The 19,014-nt window shown below is 42.2% G+C and overlaps 1 protein-coding gene across 1 annotated transcript; it reads left to right on the top strand.

The window, feature by feature from the left end:
- Positions 1–7,063: 7,063 nt before the first annotated feature.
- On the top strand, positions 7,064–11,670 carry LOC106588942 (carboxypeptidase inhibitor SmCI). The gene is made up of 5 exons (XM_014178515.2): positions 7,064–7,339; positions 7,582–7,752; positions 8,068–8,247; positions 10,129–10,302; positions 10,934–11,670. The coding sequence occupies exons 1-5, from the start codon at positions 7,264–7,266 to the stop codon at positions 11,047–11,049; spliced, it is 717 nt and encodes a 238-aa protein (XP_014033990.1). The 5' UTR covers positions 7,064–7,263; the 3' UTR covers positions 11,050–11,670.
- The last annotated feature ends 7,344 nt before the right edge of the window (positions 11,671–19,014 follow it).

Raw genomic sequence — 19,014 nt, forward strand, 5'->3', positions numbered from 1 at the left:
CTATTAGTCTACATGTTCTATGCCTTTGGGATGAAGCAAGGTTACATGAGTTTTCAGTGCAGATAAAAAAGCGTAGACTAAGGAAAGATACTGCAACAGATGGATCCATTTTAGACATTTTATCAGATACTATTATCCAAAGCAATTTACAGTAGTGAGTTCATACATTTTGATACTGATCCCCCATGGGAATCGAACCCACAACCCTGGCATTGTAAGCGCTACCAACTGAGCCACATGGGACCATCAGATGTATAGAGATGTGTATCCAATGGATCTATTAGCCCACATTTTCAATGGCTTTTAGATGTAGCAAGGTTACATGTCAGTGCAGAGGGAAAATGCAGACAAAAAAAATGTGGGGGAGTATGGAGCTTGCCAGCTTGTAGTCCTAAAAAACGGAAATTAATGGGGGGAAATAAGGGTTTTGGAGGTGAACACAGGCTTATGAGATCATATACGTTTTGTTCTATGTGTTAATATCAGTCAGTTAACATGACCTTTATGAATTATGAAGATTTTATGTGCATTATCTTTTTTTATTTTATTACATCAACTCTAATTGTATTAGTCGCATACACATATAGTAGATGTTATTGCGGGTGTAGCGAAGTGCTTGTGTTCCTAGCTCCAACAGTGCAGTAGTATCTAACAATTCACAACAATACAAACAAATCTAAAAGTGAAAGAATGGAATTAAGAAATATATAAATATTAGGATGAGCAATTTCGGCGATTACAGCCTCGAGTCTTCTTGCGTTTGACACTACAAGCTTGCCACACCAATATTTGGGGAGTTTCTCCCATTCTTCTCTGCAGATCCTTTCAAGCTCTGTAAGGTTGGATGGGGAGAGTTGCTGCACAGCTATTTTCAGGTCTCTCCAGTAGAGGTCAACCGATTATGATATATTTTTTTTCAGCACCGATACCGATTATTGGAGGACCAAAAGAGACCGATACCGATTAATCGGCCGATTTTTATATATATATTTGTAATAATGACAATTACAACAATACTGAATTAACACTTTTATTTTAACTTAATATAATACATAAATAAAATAAATTTAGTCTCAAATAAATAATGAAACATGTTCAATTTGGAATAACTAATGCAAAAACACAGTGTTGGACAAGAAAGTGAAAGTGCAATATGTGCCATGTAAAAAAGCTAACGTTTAAGTTCCTTGCTCAGAACATGAGAACATATGAAAGCTGGTGGTTCCTTTTAACATGAGTATTCAATATTCCCAGTTAAGAAGTTTTAGGTTGAAGTCATTATAGGAATTATATGACTATTTCTCTCTATACCATTTGTATTTCATTTACCTTTGACTATTGGATGTTCTTATAGGCACTATAGTATTGCCAACCTAATCTTGGGAGATGATAGGCTTGAAGTCATAAACAGCGCTGTGCTTCAAGCATTGCGAAGAGCTGCTGGCAAACGCAGGAAAGTGCTGTTTGAATGAATGCTTACGAGCCTGCTGCTGCCTACCACCGCTCAGTAAGATTGCTCTTTCAAATATCAAATCATAGACTTAATTATAATATAATAAACACACAGAAATACGAGCCTTAGGTCATTAATATGGTCAAATCCGGAACCTATCATTTCGAAACAAAACGTTTATTCTTTCAGTGAAATACAGAACCGTTCCGTATTTTATCAAACGGGTGGCATCAAACGGGTGGCAAGTCTAAATATTGCTGTTACTGTCACATCGTGGCAGAAGGGTATTTGTTTTGTATGGTTGGGGTTGTGTGTATTATTAAGGGGGTGTTTGGTTTATGTAGTTCGGGGTTTGAGTAATTGTTCTAGTGTTAGTTTTCTATGGTGTTCTAGTTTGTATATTTCTTTGTGGTTTGTGTGGCTCTCGATCAGGAACAGCTGTTCATCGTTGTTCCTGATTGGGAGTCATATTTAAAATGCTTGTTTTCACCTGTTTAGTTGTGGGTAGTTGTATTTAGCACTGCTAGGTTTATTTGAACAGTGAGAGACAGAAACAAAACAAAAATCCAGAAAAACGCATGTCAAAAATTGTATAAATTGATTTGCATTTTAACTAATAATTAATTAACCTAATTAACCTTTAATTAATGAGGGAAATAAGTATTTGACCCCCTCTCAATCAGAAAGATTTCTGGCTCCCAGGTGTCTTTTATACAGGTAACGAGCTGAGATTAGGAGCACACTCTTAAAGGGAGTGCTCCTAACCACAGCTTGTTACCTGTAAAAAAGACACCTGTCCACAGAAGCAATCAGAAGCAATCAATCAGATTCCAAAACTCTCCACCATGGCCAAGACCAAAAAGCTCTCCAAGGATGTCAGGGACAAGATTGTAGACCTACAAAAGGCTGGAATGGGCTACAAGACCATCGCCAAGCAGCTTGATGAGAAGATGACAACATTTGGTGCGATTATTTGAAAATTGAAGAAACACAAAAGAACTGTCAATATCCCTCAGCCTGGGGCTCCATGCAATATCTCACCTCGTGGGGTTGCAATGATCATGAGAAGAATGAGGAATCAGCCCAGAACTACACGGGAGGATCTTGTCAATGATCTCAAGGCAGCTGGGACCATAGTCACCAAGAAAACAATTGGTAACACACTACGCCGTGAAGGACTGAAATCCTGCAGCGCCCGCAAGGTCCCCCTGCTCAAGAACACATATTCATGCCCGTCTAAAGTTTGCAAATAAACATCTGAATGATTCAGAGGACAACTGGTGAAAGTGTTGTGGTCAGATGAGACCAAAATGGAGCTCTTTGGCATCAACTCAACTCGCCGTGTTTGGAGGAGGAGGAATGCTGCCTATGACCCCAAGAACACCATCTCCACCGTCAAACATGGAGGTGGAAACATTATGCTTTGGGGGTGTTTTTCTGCTTAGGGGACAGGACAACTTCCCCGCATCAAAGGGACGATGGACGGGGCCATGTACCGTCAAATCTTGGGTGAGAACATCCTTCCCTCAGCCAGGGCATTGAAAATGGGTCGTGGATGGGTATTCCAGCATGACAATGACCCAAAACACACAGCCAAGGCAACAAAGGGGTGGCTCAAGAAGAAGCACATTAAGGTCCTGGAGTGGCCTAGCCAGTCTCCAGACCTTAATCCCATAGAAAATCTGTGGAGGGAGCTGAAAGTTCGAGTTGCCAAACGTCAGCCTCGAAACCTTAATGACTTGGAGAAGATCTGCAATGAGGAGTGGGACAAAATCCCTCCTGAGATGTGTGCAAACCTGGTGGCCAACTACAAGAAACGTCTGACCTCTGTGATTGCCAACAAGGGTTTTGCCACCAAGTACTAAGTCATGTTTTGCAGAGGGGTCAAATACTTATTTCCCTCATTAAAATGCTAATCATTTTATAACAATTATTGACATGCGTTTTTCTGGATTTTTTTGTTGTTATTCTGTCTCTCACTGTTCAAATAAACCTACCATTCAAATTACAGACTGATCATTTCTTTGTAAGTGGGCAAACGTACAAAATCAGCATGGGATCAAATAATTTTTCCCCCCACTGTTTACCCTGACTCTGCTTGCACAGAACGCAAGAGAAGTGACACAATTTCCCTAGTTAATATTGCCTGCTAACATTAATTTCTTTTAACAAAATATGCAGGTTTAAAAAAATATACTTGTGTATTGATTTTAAGAAAGGCATTGATGTTTATGGTTAGGTACGTTGGTGCAACGACAGTGCTTTTTTCGCGGATGTGCTTTGTTAAATCATCACCCGTTTGGCAAAGTAGACTGTGATTCGATGATAAATTAACAGGCACCGCATTGATTATATGCAACTCAGGACAAGCTAGTTAAACTAGTAATATCATAAACCATGTGTAGTTAACTAGTGATTATATTAAGATTCATTGTTTTTATAAGATAAGTTTAATGCTAGCTAGCAACTTACCTTGGCTCCTTGCTGCACTCGTCTAACAGGTGGTCAGCCTGCCACGCAGAGTCCTCGTGGAGTGCAATGTAATCGGCCATAATCGGCGCCCAAAAATGCAGATTAACGATTGTTATGAAAACTTGAAATAGGCCCTAATTAATCGTCCTCTACTCTCTAGAGACATTTGATCAGGTTCAAGTCCGGGCTCTGGCTGGGCCACTCAAGGACATTCAGAGACTTGTCCTGAAGCCACTCCTGCATTGTCTTGGCTGTGTGCTTAGGGTCGTTGTGGTGTTGAAAGGTGAACCTTTGCCCCAGTCTGAGGTCCTAAGCACTCTGGAGAAGGTTTTCATCATTGATCTCTGTATTTTGCTACGTTCATCTTTCCCTCGATCCTGACTAGTCTCCCAGTCCCTGCCGCTGAAAAACATCCTCACAGCATGATGATGCCACCACCATGCTTCACCGTAGGGATGGTGCCATGTCCTCCAGACATGACGCATGGCATTCAGGCAAAGTCATCAATCTTGGTTTCATCAGACCAGAGAATCTTGTTTCTCATGGTCTGAGAGTCCTTTATGTGCCTTTTGGCAAACTTCAAGCGGGCTGTCATGTGCCTTTTACTGAGGAGTGGCTTCCGTCTGGCCACTCTACCATAAAGGCCTGATTGGTGGAATGCTGCAGAGATGGTTGTCCTTCTGAAAGGTTCTCCCATTTCCACAGAGGCACACTGGAGCTCTGTCAAAGTGACCATCGGGTTCTTGGTCACCTCCCTGACCAAAGCCCTTCTCCCCCGATTGCTCAGTTTGGCCAGGCGGCCAGCTCTAGGAAGAGTCTTGGTGGTTCCAAACTTCTTCCATTTAAGAGTGATGGAGGCCACTGGGTTCTTGTGGACCTTCAATGGTGCCTTGACACAATCCTGTCTCGGAGCTCTACAGACAATTCCTTCGACCTCATGGTTTGGTCTTTGCTCAGACGTGCACTGTCAACTGTGGGACCTTATATAGACAAGTGTGTGCCTTTCCAGATCATGTCCAATCAATTGAATTTAGCACAGGTGAACTCCAATCAAGTTGTAGAAAAATCTCAAGGATAATCAATGGAAATAGGATGCTCAATTTCGAGTCTCATAGCAAAGGGTCTGAATACTTATGTAAATAAGCTATTTTTTCTTCATTTTTAATACATTTGCAACAACAACAAAAAAATCCTGTTCTCGCTTTGTCATTATGGGATATAGTTCTCTACTTATGTAATTGATATTTATTAGGAAATAGGCCTCTCTTCTTTGACCAAGATTCTTATTCAATATTCTATCAAATACAGGTCAGGTACAGATGTAGGATCTTAATTTAGGACAGTTTGCTACATCAGGAAAAGAATACTGCAGCAACAAGAAATGTGAATTATTATGTGGATTACAGTGGAGGCTGCTGAGGGGAGGCCAGCTCATAATAATGGCTGAAATGGAGTCAATGGAGTGTTATCAACCACATGGAAAACACGTCTTTGACGTGTTTGATACCATTCCATTTACTACGTTCCAGCCATTATTATGAGCCGTCTTCCCCTCAGCCGCCTCCACTGGTGGATTATAATTCATGGACATTTTGTAGGGGTATGTCAAAGGACAAAATCTCAATGAGGGGGAGAGTGTTGTTGTTTTTATGCATCCAGGGAACCAGTTGTCGGTTAGGACAGAAATAGGACACATTATAAAGCAGCTCATATTATATTTTCTCGCTCCACTCTCCCTGTTGAAAGGTAAGTAGCCTTGCACAAGCCGGAACGGCTCATAGTGTGAGGCAGCTTGATGTACAAGTACACCCCCTGGACAGGACGTTAGTCTATCGCAGGGCCTTACGCCTCAATCACACCGACACCGTTATTGCGCAAAACGGTACGCAGCATCATCTGGATATGTGTGCAACAAAAGTTCAACATTTACCTTCTGCTACCATTTCTGTCAAGCCATCTATGCATACAGTTTGATGCATACTTTCGATGAATCCAATGTATGCACCACAGAGAACGCACTGCATCTGCCTCTGCAACGCAATGCTATTAAGGCAAACACAGCGTTCCATTGGAAATGAATGTTCTGTACTTCTGGCGTACCAAAATGCAATGACGCTGTTGGTTTGATCGAGGCGTTACCCCCAATATATCTCTTTAATGCTGCGTGCCAAGCAGAGAGGAATCGGGTCCCATTTTTACAGTCTTCCGATCTCAGGGTGGACACTAACTACAAGGCCACTGAGTTGGTCCTTTATGAAACATGTCTCTTCATACCTTTTAGAGTTCCCACCGGTTTACATTTCTACTGATGTAAAGAGAATAGCTAATAAAGTTCACCAAGGCAGATCCTGCATGGATGCCCAGAGTTGTGATTGTTGTTTTTTTTGCTTAATGGGAAACAGCCAGATGTGATGGGGACTATGACACAATAAAGAATGACATAAGCTCAATGTGTTAATGTTTTATACTGTATCACTTCCTTAGAGACAATGCAATATTTTGTGGTGAGTAAGTGGACTATTCACACACATAATGTAAATCAATTTCATTCATCTGAATTAGATTTAGGCCTAAAACATTAACTGAATAGAACGTTAAAAGCCTGTAGCCCACATTAATAAATAAATGCTCAAAATCTAGATCAAATAACTGGTTATAATTAATTACTAGAAACCACTTTGCAAAGTGAGTGGTGCAGCGGTCTAAGGCACTGCATCTCAGTGCAAGAGGCGTCACTATAGTCCCTGGTTCGAATCCAGGCTGAATCACATCTGGCTGTGATTGGGCTGTGCCATAGGGCAGCGCACAATTGGCCCAGCGTCGTCTGGGTTTAGCCGTGGTAGGCCGTCATTGTAAAAAAATGATTTGTTCTTAACTGACTTGCCAAGTTAAATAAAGAAAAAAATTAAGTAGAGGAAAAACAATAATAAACATTGTCATATGTTATCTACTCCAATGACAGCATGCCACATATGGTCATAAATCTGTTAACAAATCCTTCTTCTCATGATACTCCCATCGTAGTTTCGTTCCAAGACTAGCCTATATTTATTGCAGTCTATTTCCACATCAATGTTTGGACCGTATCTATTGCGCACGATGAAGGACGTTTGACATATTGCGTTATTCGTTCAACAGTGTATGAACGTGACGTTGTCTATGATGCAGATCAAAACATTAATCAGGTCGTTCCTACTACGGATTTGTATGGAAATTAGCCATTATAGCCCGCCCCTCGAGCCGCTTGGGAAAGCCTTTACAAGAGTATAAATGGCTGTACTGATGGTGCGGAAAGTTAGAAGAGTTAGGAGAGTTGAACTTGGAGGAAATCTACAACAATGGAGCTCAGTTCATTGATTTTTCTGATCCTTTCATGCTCTCTTTGTTACGTTTTTGCATTGTCACCGACACAAGGTAAAGAAAAGTTATTGTATGTATTTTTAATACCGTAACTGGTAATAGCCACATTAATATTTTACTAGTTTTTCTCGACGCCAAAATACTTTGCAATCATAATCAATCGATGGGCGTTGGCTCATGACTTTTCAGTAGTGATAAAGTTGTTGTTGACATGAATCTGTACTTCAGCAGAGATTCCTTGACCTAATTTTGCAGCCAGCAATAGTGTTGATGTTGTGTGTTTCTGCTCATTTCAGAGGTGTGTCTACTTCAAGTAGACGAGGGACCTTGCAGAGGAGATATCCAACGTTACTACTACAATACTATCACTCAACAATGCGAAGAGTTTGTCTATGGAGGCTGCCAAGGGAATGCAAACAACTTCATGAGTTTTCTGGCGTGTCAGAAAGCATGTTTTAGAATACCAAGTACGTTTTTATTTTTTATACAAGTCTGTTTTTGTGTGGCATTCTCAGTAGTTTTTCTTTGCATTTAAATATTCATCAAGTTCAGTTTTTATTTATTTAGACTATAGGCCATTTATTTTATGTCATCAAAACAATTCTAAATCATGAATTGTATGAACATCTAGCCTACAGCACTTTTGAAAAGTTTTGTGGTTGTGAAGTTTTGAAATGGAAATCCAAACCGATTCAGGATAAAAGACAATAGGATGTGACCCGTTTCGTTTTTCAATAGTTCCTATAAGAATGTGTTTCTTTTCACCTTCTCCACCCCACCAGAGATCCCCCAGATCTGCAGGTTCCAGAAAGAGGTGGGTCCCTGCCGGGCCAATTTCTTGAGCTACTACTTCAACATGACCACCATGCAGTGTGAGCAGTTCGTCTACGGAGGCTGCCAGGGCAACGAGAACCGCTTCCAGGACCAGTTGTCTTGCATGGAGTACTGCAGACCACACAAAAGTATGTGGGCAATAGTCAAGGTCAACAGTCTGACTGTTTTCGATTAGCCGTGAAGCACAATAGGGAAAACATTTCCACATCCAGTGTTGAGCACAGGCTTATAGGGCGGTGCACAATTGGCCCAGCGTCGTCGGTGTTTGGCCTGAGTAGGCCATCAATGTAAATAAGAATTGTTCGTAACTGACTTGCCTAGTTAAATAAAGGTTACATTTTTTTAAATTACAAAATAGATCCAGATTTTATGAGACTCCACTGTGTTCACTCTAAAGTGTTATTAACGTTGTATTACTTTGGAATGATATAGAAACAAGATTAGAGGAAGCTTTTTCATGAAATTTGGCAATTTGATTGCAAACAGCCACATCCTCATCAAAATCCTGGCCATGAGGACATGCAATAGTTGATGAGTAATCAGGAAATGAAACTAGATAGAAGGACCAGTACAAAAGGACCAACCCTGACGCTCTAACGGTCTCCTCTATCAATACCACAGGAGGTTGGTTGCACCTTAATTGGGGAGGACGGGCTCGTGTTAATGGCTGGAGCGGAATAGGTGGAATGGTACCAAATACATTGAACACATGGTTTCCATGTGATTGATGCCATTCCATTTGCTCCATTCCAGCCATTATTATAAGCTGTCCTCCCCTCAGCAGCCTCCACTGATCAATACTATACTCAAACTAGATAGAAGGACCAGTACCAGCCTCCCAAGTGGCGCAGCGATCTAAGGCACTACAGCCTGGGGTTCGATCCCAGGCTCATCACGCTCTAGCGACTCCTTGTGGTGGGCCAGGCACCAGCAGGCTGACAACGGTTGTCAGTTGAACAGTGTTTCCTCCGACACATTGGTGCGGCCAGCTTACAGGTTAAGTGTTAAGAAGCGAGGTTTGGCGGGTCATGTTTCGAAGGACGCATGACTCGACCTTCGCCTCTCCCGAGCCCGTTGGGGAGTTGCAGTGATGAGACAAGCTTGTGATTGGATATCATGAAATTGGGGAGAAAAAGGGGATACAAAACAAAGAAGGACCGGTACAAAAACCACCAATCCTGACGCTCTAACAGTCTCTTCTGTCAGTACTATACTCAAGAGTCACACAGTATCCGAGTGCCTTAATTTTCTCAGGCATTTTCCTGACATTATTCCATATAGCCCTCTAGACTTCTCTCAGTTGTGAGTTTGTTTATGTTCAGAAGCCGGGGATGAGCCTCTCGGTCGAAAATGAGACAAAGCAAGCTGAAGAGTAGCCTACTCTCTTCCTATTGTCCTGTTTTTCTATGACAACATTATTCTGAAATGATTCCATCCAGTATCCTCTTTCAATTTTATATCTACTTACGGTATTAAGAAACTAGAGATGTAGCCTGGGTACCCGTCTGTTTAGCTGTTCAACTCCTGGCCACTCCTTGTCATGTTTGGCATGAGAGTTCCATAAGGAGTTGGCGACAGATCAGAAACAGGCTGGCACCCAGGCTAGGTTACATTACCAAACAGACTGGCACCCAGGCTAGGTTACATTACCAAACAGGCTGGCACCCAGGCTAGGTTAAATTACCAAACAGGCTGGCACTCAGGCTAGGTTACATTACCCAACAGACTGGCACCCAGTCTAGGTTACATTACTAAACAGACTGGCACCCAGGCTAGGTTACATTACCAAACAGGCTGGCACTCAGGCTAGGTTAAATTACCAAACAGGCTGGCACTCAGGCTAGGTTAAATTACCAAACAGGCTGGCACTCAGGCTAGGTTACATTACCCAACAGACTGGCACCCAGGCTAGGTTACAGACTACCAGAGATGAGCGTCATGGTTAATGTTAGCTGAAGAGTAGCCTACTCTCTCCCAGATTTCTTATAGTTATTTTATGTGCTTGACAGCTACTCCTGTGCTCTGCCTGGATCCCCTGGATAGAGGAGGGTGTGCTGCATCTATACCGCGCTACTACTACAACTCAGCCTCCAGGATGTGTGAGCAGTTCATCTATTCAGGTTGTGGAGGAAGCAGCAACAACTTTATATCTAAACAAAGCTGCATGGACGTCTGTGCTAAAGGTATGATAGTGGTCATCATACACACCCACACACACACACACACACACACACACACACACACACACACAGAGTATCCTCTGTTTATCTGAAGATATAACTGGGGGGAAGGGAGGGGGTGTTTTTGAATATATTGACTAATAGACTTATTACATCTGCCAGCTCAACAACCATTTGCATGTTCCCCATAATTGCAGTAATGGCTACAGGCCTTGTCGTTAGCCAAGCTAGTATCCCAGTAACAGGCTGTGTTTGAGGTCATTGTGTGACTGGAAGACTGGCTAACTTTGGATCACATTATAAGGAACATGCTTTATGACTTTGTCCATTTCTAACTGGGGATTAAGCGCGGCCAGCTTTCAATGAAGTACAGTGCCCAAAAACAGCTGGATTACATCTCAATCTCTCAATATTGGCCACATTAATTGGATATTTGAGTAATACAAAATAAAAGTGTATTATAACTGACAAGTATGTGTGGTTTAGGTTAATCTGCACATAGTTTTCAATAGTTTTAGATGGTTTTAGCAGAGCTGAGGGTCTCCTTGCCCACCTGCATGCAAACGGAACGTTCTGCACCTTAATGGGATGTAATAATGACCTGTATGATGATATGTCATTTTCTTTGTTTCAGCTGGGAAACCATGGATAAGCAGAAAAACAGGCAGAAGAGCAGGCATGATGAGAACAACTTCCAAAAACCGTATTAGAATAAAGCCTAATAACAATATTAAATGGTCAACAATTTGATTCAGTGATTTTATTCAAAGGGGCACATGAATTGACCATAAATGGACTAACATTGACATGTTGAATTGTATTTTTTTACTGCACCATAATTGACTAGCTACTTGCACTGCCTTGTCTGTAGTGGTTAATTGTGATGCACAGTTGAAAATAGCAAACCAATCAATCAAATGTGAATCAACCTACACCAGCAGTATTTTTGCTGAGTAGGTTTCTCAAGACAGTTTGTATTGTAGTATACATTTGCCATGGCAACTATCATACAATATAAAAATATATTTTTGTAGAATTGTTTTAATGTATTTTAGATAAAAAATGTTTTATACTTTAACAGTTTACTGTTTTCCACCATTTATGATGAAGTTATACTGAGACACTGTTTAGATAGTTAAGCAATATTAGCAAAATAATTAATGTATTTTTTTGTGTTTTCAACATAGTACATTTTAACAAAAACCTTTGCTTAGCTTTATATTAAGTTTTCGCACCATGACATAAGGGATATAATAAAATAACTCTGACATTTCTGTCTGTACACTACTCAGTTGTTTTTCCCCCATTTGTCCTGAAATTCCACTTTGCCTCTAAATATAATCCTGTTACTAAGCAGGGATAAGAACTGAATGTGTGTCCTCTTTTTCATGTAGAAAAGTAATAACGTGTTCACGCTCATGCATTTTTATTTTATGTGTAAATATTCGTTTTGGCAGCAGAATCAGTACACATGCATATTTTTCTTGTTTTCAGTGTTGTTCAGTACCATCTAAGACATTACAAAAGTTTAATAAATCTTCTCATGTGGAGTTTCATAAAACAAGCTAGTAGCCTTTCTTTCATCCCCTCCATTGTACCTGCCCTGTGCTTTTTCCCCTTATTCAATCATCCCATTAAAGAAAAGCTGTAGCTCTGTGATTCGGAGGCAATACATTTTTATGGAAGTCATCAAAAGGTAACTGCCAGGCCATTAAGCTGGGATATAAATAGTATTCATGCAATATGTCTGGCTGGTTCTCTATTAGGACTCCAGGGTAAATCATCCATTACTGAGGATGTGGTATCAGAGAGGATGTCATAAATGTGACTCACCACCTGGATCCGGCTCGTAATTTAACAATTGTATTCGTATTTACAGATGGCATACAAGTTTGTTATTAAGGCACATGGAAGTTCACATGTTCTAGAAGGCATTTCTGCAAAAAAAAACTCATTTTGATAAAAATATATTTTTTACGTGAAGTCGTGACTTGCGACATATGCCTACTTTCCTGAATCGGGTCACAAATAGACCTATCTATCTCCCTGTCCTTAGATGAGGTGACGGAATGCTAGCGTTGGGAAGGAGGCGAACAGTGACACAATTCTTCCAATCCAATTGAACACCCATGGACCAGAAATGGAGGAAGCATTGAGAAGGATTTAGAGGGAATGAAAATGTTCCCATAAGTTTCCACTCCTCGCTTTTGTCAACAACAAAAAAGACGCATTTCAGAAAAGATTGCACTTAAGTTTAATCACATAAAAAAATGTATCCCTGTTTTTTGTCACTTTGTCATGAGACAAAACCACCAGCAAATGCCGTGAAAATGTTCCATCTCGTGTAATAGACTTGGTGATTTATTTTCTATTACAAAAAAACCTCTGAGTTTGAACGTATTCGAACTCAGAGGAGTGCTCGAGCTGTGCGATCGTTTCTAGTCAGGCCACTGTATTAGTGGCAGAACAATGGGTTGGGCAATTTACTGGTAATTCACTGTTCTATTTAAATTACTTTTATATAGAGAACCATGAATCCCATGTGCTAATCAGTCAATTTCATGAGTTATCAGACCCTTTACCTCATATGCTGCATAAGCCTGTTGTTCTAAGGCAATATTCAGTCACCATAATATTGGTTGGCAGTCTATAGAAATCAAACATTTTACACTTTTACATTTTAGTAATTTAGCAGATGCTCTCATTAGTGCATTCATCTTAAGATAGCTAGGTGTGACAACAACATTTCACAATGGTATCAAGTACATTTTTCCTCAAAGTACTTATCAGCAGTCAGTGCTGGTAAGAAAAGACAATAACAAAACAGTATTTTTTCATAAAAGCGATTGTATGTAGTATACCAAATAATCATGTATTCTATCAATAATACAATTGAAAGTGCTGGAAGCTCAAAGATGACACACAGCAGTAACCGAAGTTGGAGGAGAACTTGGAGTAACAGAACTTTAGGCGCCTCCTGGTGGCAGCATTACCCCCCTTACAGCTGCCCTTGGGGAAAAAGAAATAGGATGGACATTCCAAATGGAACCCTATTCCGTGTATAGTGCACAACTTTTGACCAGGACCCATAGGACACTGGTAAAAAGCAGTGCAGTAAATCAGGAATGTGGTGCCATTTGGGATACAAACATTGTATTTTGAGAAAGTAAGTGTACTTGTTTATTTTGTGCAGAAAAGATTATGCTCCGTATGAATCTTATGACCATCTAAAAATGAAAAAGAAGAATGATCTGTAATACTTTGACGCATCTCCAATGCATTGTTTTCTTTTCTTATTCTTTGTGTTGCTATGTAGGCAACTACATCAGGGGTAGGCAACCCTGGTCCTGGAGTGTCACAGGCACTTCATACATTTTGATTTAACTGACCTGGAAGACCAGGTGTGTTGAATTCAGGCAATCACTGAACTGATCAATTAGCTCAGTTGGTCATGTGTGGTGCCGAGTTGGGACAAAATCCTGCAGTACCTGCGGCACTCCAGGAACAGGGTTGCCTACCCCTGAATTACATCATTCAGTAGGCCTATTTGCCATTTCAAATCAAATCAAATGTATATATATATATATATATTTCACCTTTATTTAACCAGGTAAGCAAGTTGAGAACAAGTTCTCATTTACAATTGCGACCTGGCCAAGATAAAGCAAAGCAGTTTGACACATACAACAACACAGAGTTACACTTGGAGTAAAACAAACATACAGTCAATAATATAGTAGAAAAATAAGTCTATATACAAAGTGAGCAAATGAGGTGAGATAATGGAGGTAAAGGCAAAAAAGGCCATGGTGGCGAAGTAAATACAATATAGCAAGTAAAACACTAGAATAGTAGATTTGCAGTGGAAGAAAGTGCAAAGTAGAAATAGAAATAATGGGGTGCAAAGGAGCAAAATAAATAAATAAATACAGTAGGGGAAGAGGTAGTTGTTTGGGCTAAATTATAGATGGGCTATATACAGGTGCAGTAATCTGTGAGCTGCTCTGACAGCTGGTGCTTAAAGCTAGTGAGGGAGATAAGTGTTTCCAGTTTTAGAGATTTTTGTAGTTCGTTCCAGTCATTGGCAGCAGAGAACTGGAAGGAGAGGCGGCCGAAGGAGGAATTGGCTTTGGGGGTGACCAGAGAGATATACCTGCTGGAGCACGTGCTATAGGTGGGTGCTGCTATGGTGACCAGCGAGCTGAGATAAGGGGGAACTTTACCTAGCAGGGTCTTGTAGATGACCTGGAGCCAGTGGGTTTGGCGACAAGTATGAAGCGAGGGCCAGCCAACGAGAGTGTACAGGTCGCAGTGGTGGGGCTTTGGCAGTAGTATATGGGGCTTTGGTGACAAAACGTATGGCACTGTGATAGACTGCATCCAATTTATTGAGTAGGGTATTGGAGGCTATTTTGTTAATGACATCGCCGAAGTCGAGGATCGGTAGGTCAGTTTTACAAGGGTATGTTTGGCAGCATGAGTGAAAGATGCTTTGTTGCGAAATAGGAAGCCAATTCTAGATTTAACTTTGGATTGGAGATGTTTGATGTGAGTCTGGAAGGAGAGTTTACAGTCTAACCAAACACCTAGGTATTTGTAGTTGTCCACATATTCTAAGTCAGAACCATCCAGTAGTGATGCTGGACGGGCGGGCAGGTGCATGCAGCGATCGGTTGAAGAGCATGCATTTAGTTTTACTTGCATTTAAGAGCAGTTGGAGGCCACGGAAGGAGAGTTGTATGGCATTGAAGCTCGTCTGGAGGGTTGTTAACACAGTGTCCAAAGAAGGGCCAGAAGTATACAGAATGGTGTCGTCTGCGTAGAGGTGGATCAGAGAATCACCAGCAGCAAGAGCGACATCATTGATGTATACAGAGAAAAGAGTCGGCCCAAGAATTGAACTCTGTGGCACCCCCATAGAGACTGCCAGAGGCCTGGACAACAGGCCCTCCGATTTGACACACTGAACTCTATCAGAGAAGTAGTTGGTGAACCACGCGAGGGAATCATTTGAGAAACGAAGGCTATTGAGTCTGCCGATGAGGATGTGGTGATTGACAGAGTCAAAAGCCTTGGCAAGGTCAACGAATACGGCTGCACAGTATTGTTTCTTATCGATGGCTGTTAAGATATCGTTTAGGACCTTGAGAGTGGCTGAGATGCACCCGTGACCAGCTCTGAAACCAGATTGCATAGCGGAGAAGGTGCGGTGGGATTCGAAATGGGCGGTAATCTGTTTGTTGACTTGGCTTTCGAAGACTTTAGAAAGGCAGGGTAGGATAGATATAGGTCTGTAGCAGTTTGGGTCAAGAGTGTCCCCCCCTTTGAAAAGGGGGATGACCGCAGCTGCTTTCCAATCTTTGGGAATCTCAGACGACACGAAAGAGAGGTTGAACAGGCTAGTAATAGGGGTTGCAACAATTTCTACAGATAATTTTAGACAGAAAGGGTCCAGATTGTCTAGCCCGGCTGATTTGTAAGGGTCCAGATTTTGCAGCTCTTTCAGAACATCAGCTGACTGGATTTGGGAGAAGGAGAAATGGGGAAGGCTTGGGCGGTGTTGCTGTGGGGGGTGCAGTGCTGTTGACCTGCTTATTGAAATTCTCAATTAAAGTGGATTTGTCGGTGGTAACAGAGTTTCCTATCCTCAGTGCAGTGGGCAGCTGGGAGGAGGTGCTCTTATTCTCCAAGGACTTTACAGTGTCCCAGAACTTTTTTGAGTTTGTGTTGCAGGAAGTACATTTCTGCTTGAAAAACCTAGCCTTGTGTTTTCTAACTGCCTGTGCATATTGGTTTCTAACTTCCCTGAAAAGTTGCATATCACGGGGGCTGTTCGATGCTAATGCAGAACGCCACAGGATGTTTTTGTGTTGGTTAAGGGCAGTCAGGTCTGGAGAGAACCAAGGGCTATATCTGTTCCTGGTTCTAAATTTCTTGAATGGTCATGCTTATTTAAAGATGGTGAGGAAGGCATTTAAAAAAAATAACCAGGCATCCTCTACTGAAGGGATGAGTTCAATATCCTTCCAGGATACCCGGGCCAGGGTGATTAGAAAAGCCTCCTCGCTGAAGTGTTTCAGGGAGCGTTTGACAGTGATGAGTGGAGGTCGTTTGACCGCTGACCCATTACGGATGCAGGCAATGAGGCGTGATCGCTGAGATCTTGGTTGAAAACAGCAGAGGTGTATTTAGAGGGCAAGTTGGTTAAGATGATATCTATGAAGGTGCCCGTGTTTACGGCTTTGGGGTCGTATCTGGTAGGTTCATTGATAATTTGTGTGAGATTGAGGGCATCAAGCTTAGATTGTAGGATGGCTGGGGTGTTAAGCATGTCCCAGTTTAGGTCACCTAGCAGCACGAGCTCTGAAGATAGATGGGGGGCAATCAGTTCACATATGGTGTCCAGAGCACAGCTGGGGGCAGAGGGTGGTCTATAGCAGGCGGCAACGGTGAGAGACTTGTTTTTAGAGAGGTGGATTTTTAAAAGTAGAAGTTTAAATTGTTTGGGTACAGACCTTTATAGTAGGACAGAACTCTGCAGGCTATCTCTGCAGTAGATTGCAACACCACCCCCTTTGGCCGTTCTATCTTGTCTGAAAATGTTGTAGTTAGAGATGGAGATTTCAGAGTTTTTGGTGGTCTTCCTAATCCAGGATTCAGACACGGCTAGGATATCCGGGTTGGCAGAGTGTGCTAAAGCAGTGAATAAAACAAACTTAGGGAGGAGGCTTCTAATGTTAACATGCATGAAACCAAGGCTTTTACGGTTACAGAAGTCATCAAAAGAGAGCGCCTGGGGAATAGGAGTGGAGCTAGGCACTGCAGGGCCTGGATTCACCTCTACATCGCCAGAGGAACAGAGGAGAAGTAGGATAAGGGTACGGCTAAAAGCTATGAGAATTGTTCGTCTAGGACGTCCGGAACAGAGAGTAAAAGGAGCAGGTTTCTGGGCGATAAAATAGCTTCAAGGTATAATGTATAGACAAAGGTATTGTAGGATGTGAGTACAGTGGAGGTAAACCTAGGCATTGAGTGATGATGAGAGAGATATTGTCTCTAAAAACATCATTGAAACCAAGTGATGTCATCGCATGTGTGGGTGGTGGAACTGAGAGGTTGGATAAGGTATAATGAGCAGGGCTAGAAGCTCTACAGTGAAATAAGCCAATAAACACTAACCAGAACAGCAATGGACAAGGCATATTGACATTAAGGAGAGGCATGCTTAGCCAAGTGATCAAAAGGGTCCAGTGAGTAGTGAGGTCGGTTGCGGTCACGGCGATTCAGACAGCTAGCCGGGCCATGGGTAGCAAGTTGGCAGAAGATGGTCTGTTTTTAGCCACCTCGTGTGTTTCCGTCGGTAGATTAGTGGGGTTCCGTGTGGTAGAGGGGACCAATCCAATTGGCAAAAATAGTTATAGTTATAGTGACCCAAGAAAATTGGCCGATAGACCTATTCAGATAGCAGCCGATAAGACAGCTAACGATTAGCTGGCCACAGATGGGCGTTCAGGTTACTTCGCGACGGAGGGGCCAGTTGGATAACTCCCTCGGGCAGATAACGTCGGTAGTCCAGTCATGAAGGCCCAATGGGGCTCCGCATCAGCAGTAAAATGGGTCCGGATAGGTGATTGTAGCCCAGGAGTGGCTGATGGAACTCTTCAGCTGGCTAGCTCCGGAATAATTGATGTTAGCTCCGGGACCGACGTTAGCCAATAGTCACTCGGATAGCAGCTAGCTAGCTGCAAGATCCAGGTGTAAATGTCCAGAGCCTGCGGTAGAAATCCGGGGATATGGAGAGAAAATAGGTCCGGTATGCTCTGGTCTGAGTCTCGTTGTACAAAACTGGTGATAGCTTTTCGAGCTAAGGGATAGCTGATGACCACCAATCGTGGTTAACTGAATTCTAACGTTAGCTAGTGAACTGGCTAACTTCTGGCTAGCTTCTGTTGTGGATTTCAGATTTGAGGTAAATAATACTTTTTTTAAATTGGTGAGGTGGGTTGGAGGAGAGTGTTTTGAAGTTGAGTTTTTAGAAGAAAAAAATATAAAAAGATATGTGAAGAAAAGATGTAAATATATATATACACGGGACACGACAAGACGAGGACAAAGGACGTCTGACTGCTATACCATCTTGGATTCCAATTATATAGCCCTTCTTACATCAGCTGATATCTCAAAGTGCTGTACAGAAACCCAGCCTAAAACCCCAAACAGCAAGCAATGCAGGTGTAGAAGCACGGTGGCTAGGACAAACTCCCTAGAAAGGCCAAAACCTAGGAAGAAACCTAGAGAGGAACCAGGCTATGAGGGGTGGCCAGTCCTCTTCTGGCTGTGTCGGGTGGAGATTATAACAGAACATGACTAAGATGTTCAAATGTTCATAGACCACCAGCAGGGTCAAATAATAATAATCACAGTGGTTGTCGAGGGTGCAACAGGTCAGCACCTCAGGAGTAAATGTCAGTTGGCTTGTCATAGCCGATCATTCAGAGTATCTCTACCGCTCCTGCTGTCTCTAGAGAGTTGAAAACAGCAGGTCTGGGACAGGTAGCACATCCGGTGAACAGGTCAGGGTTTCATAGCCGCAGGCAGAACAGCTGAAACTGGAGCAGCAGCACGGCCAGGTGGACTGGGGACAGCAAGGAGTCATCAGGCCAGGTAGCCCTGAGGCATGGTCCCAGGGCTCAGGCCCTCCGAGAGAGAGAAAGA

Source organism: Salmo salar, chromosome 27, assembly GCF_965601325.2.
Source record: "Salmo salar chromosome 27, fSalSal1, whole genome shotgun sequence".
NCBI classification, from domain to species: Eukaryota; Metazoa; Chordata; class Actinopteri; order Salmoniformes; family Salmonidae; genus Salmo; species Salmo salar.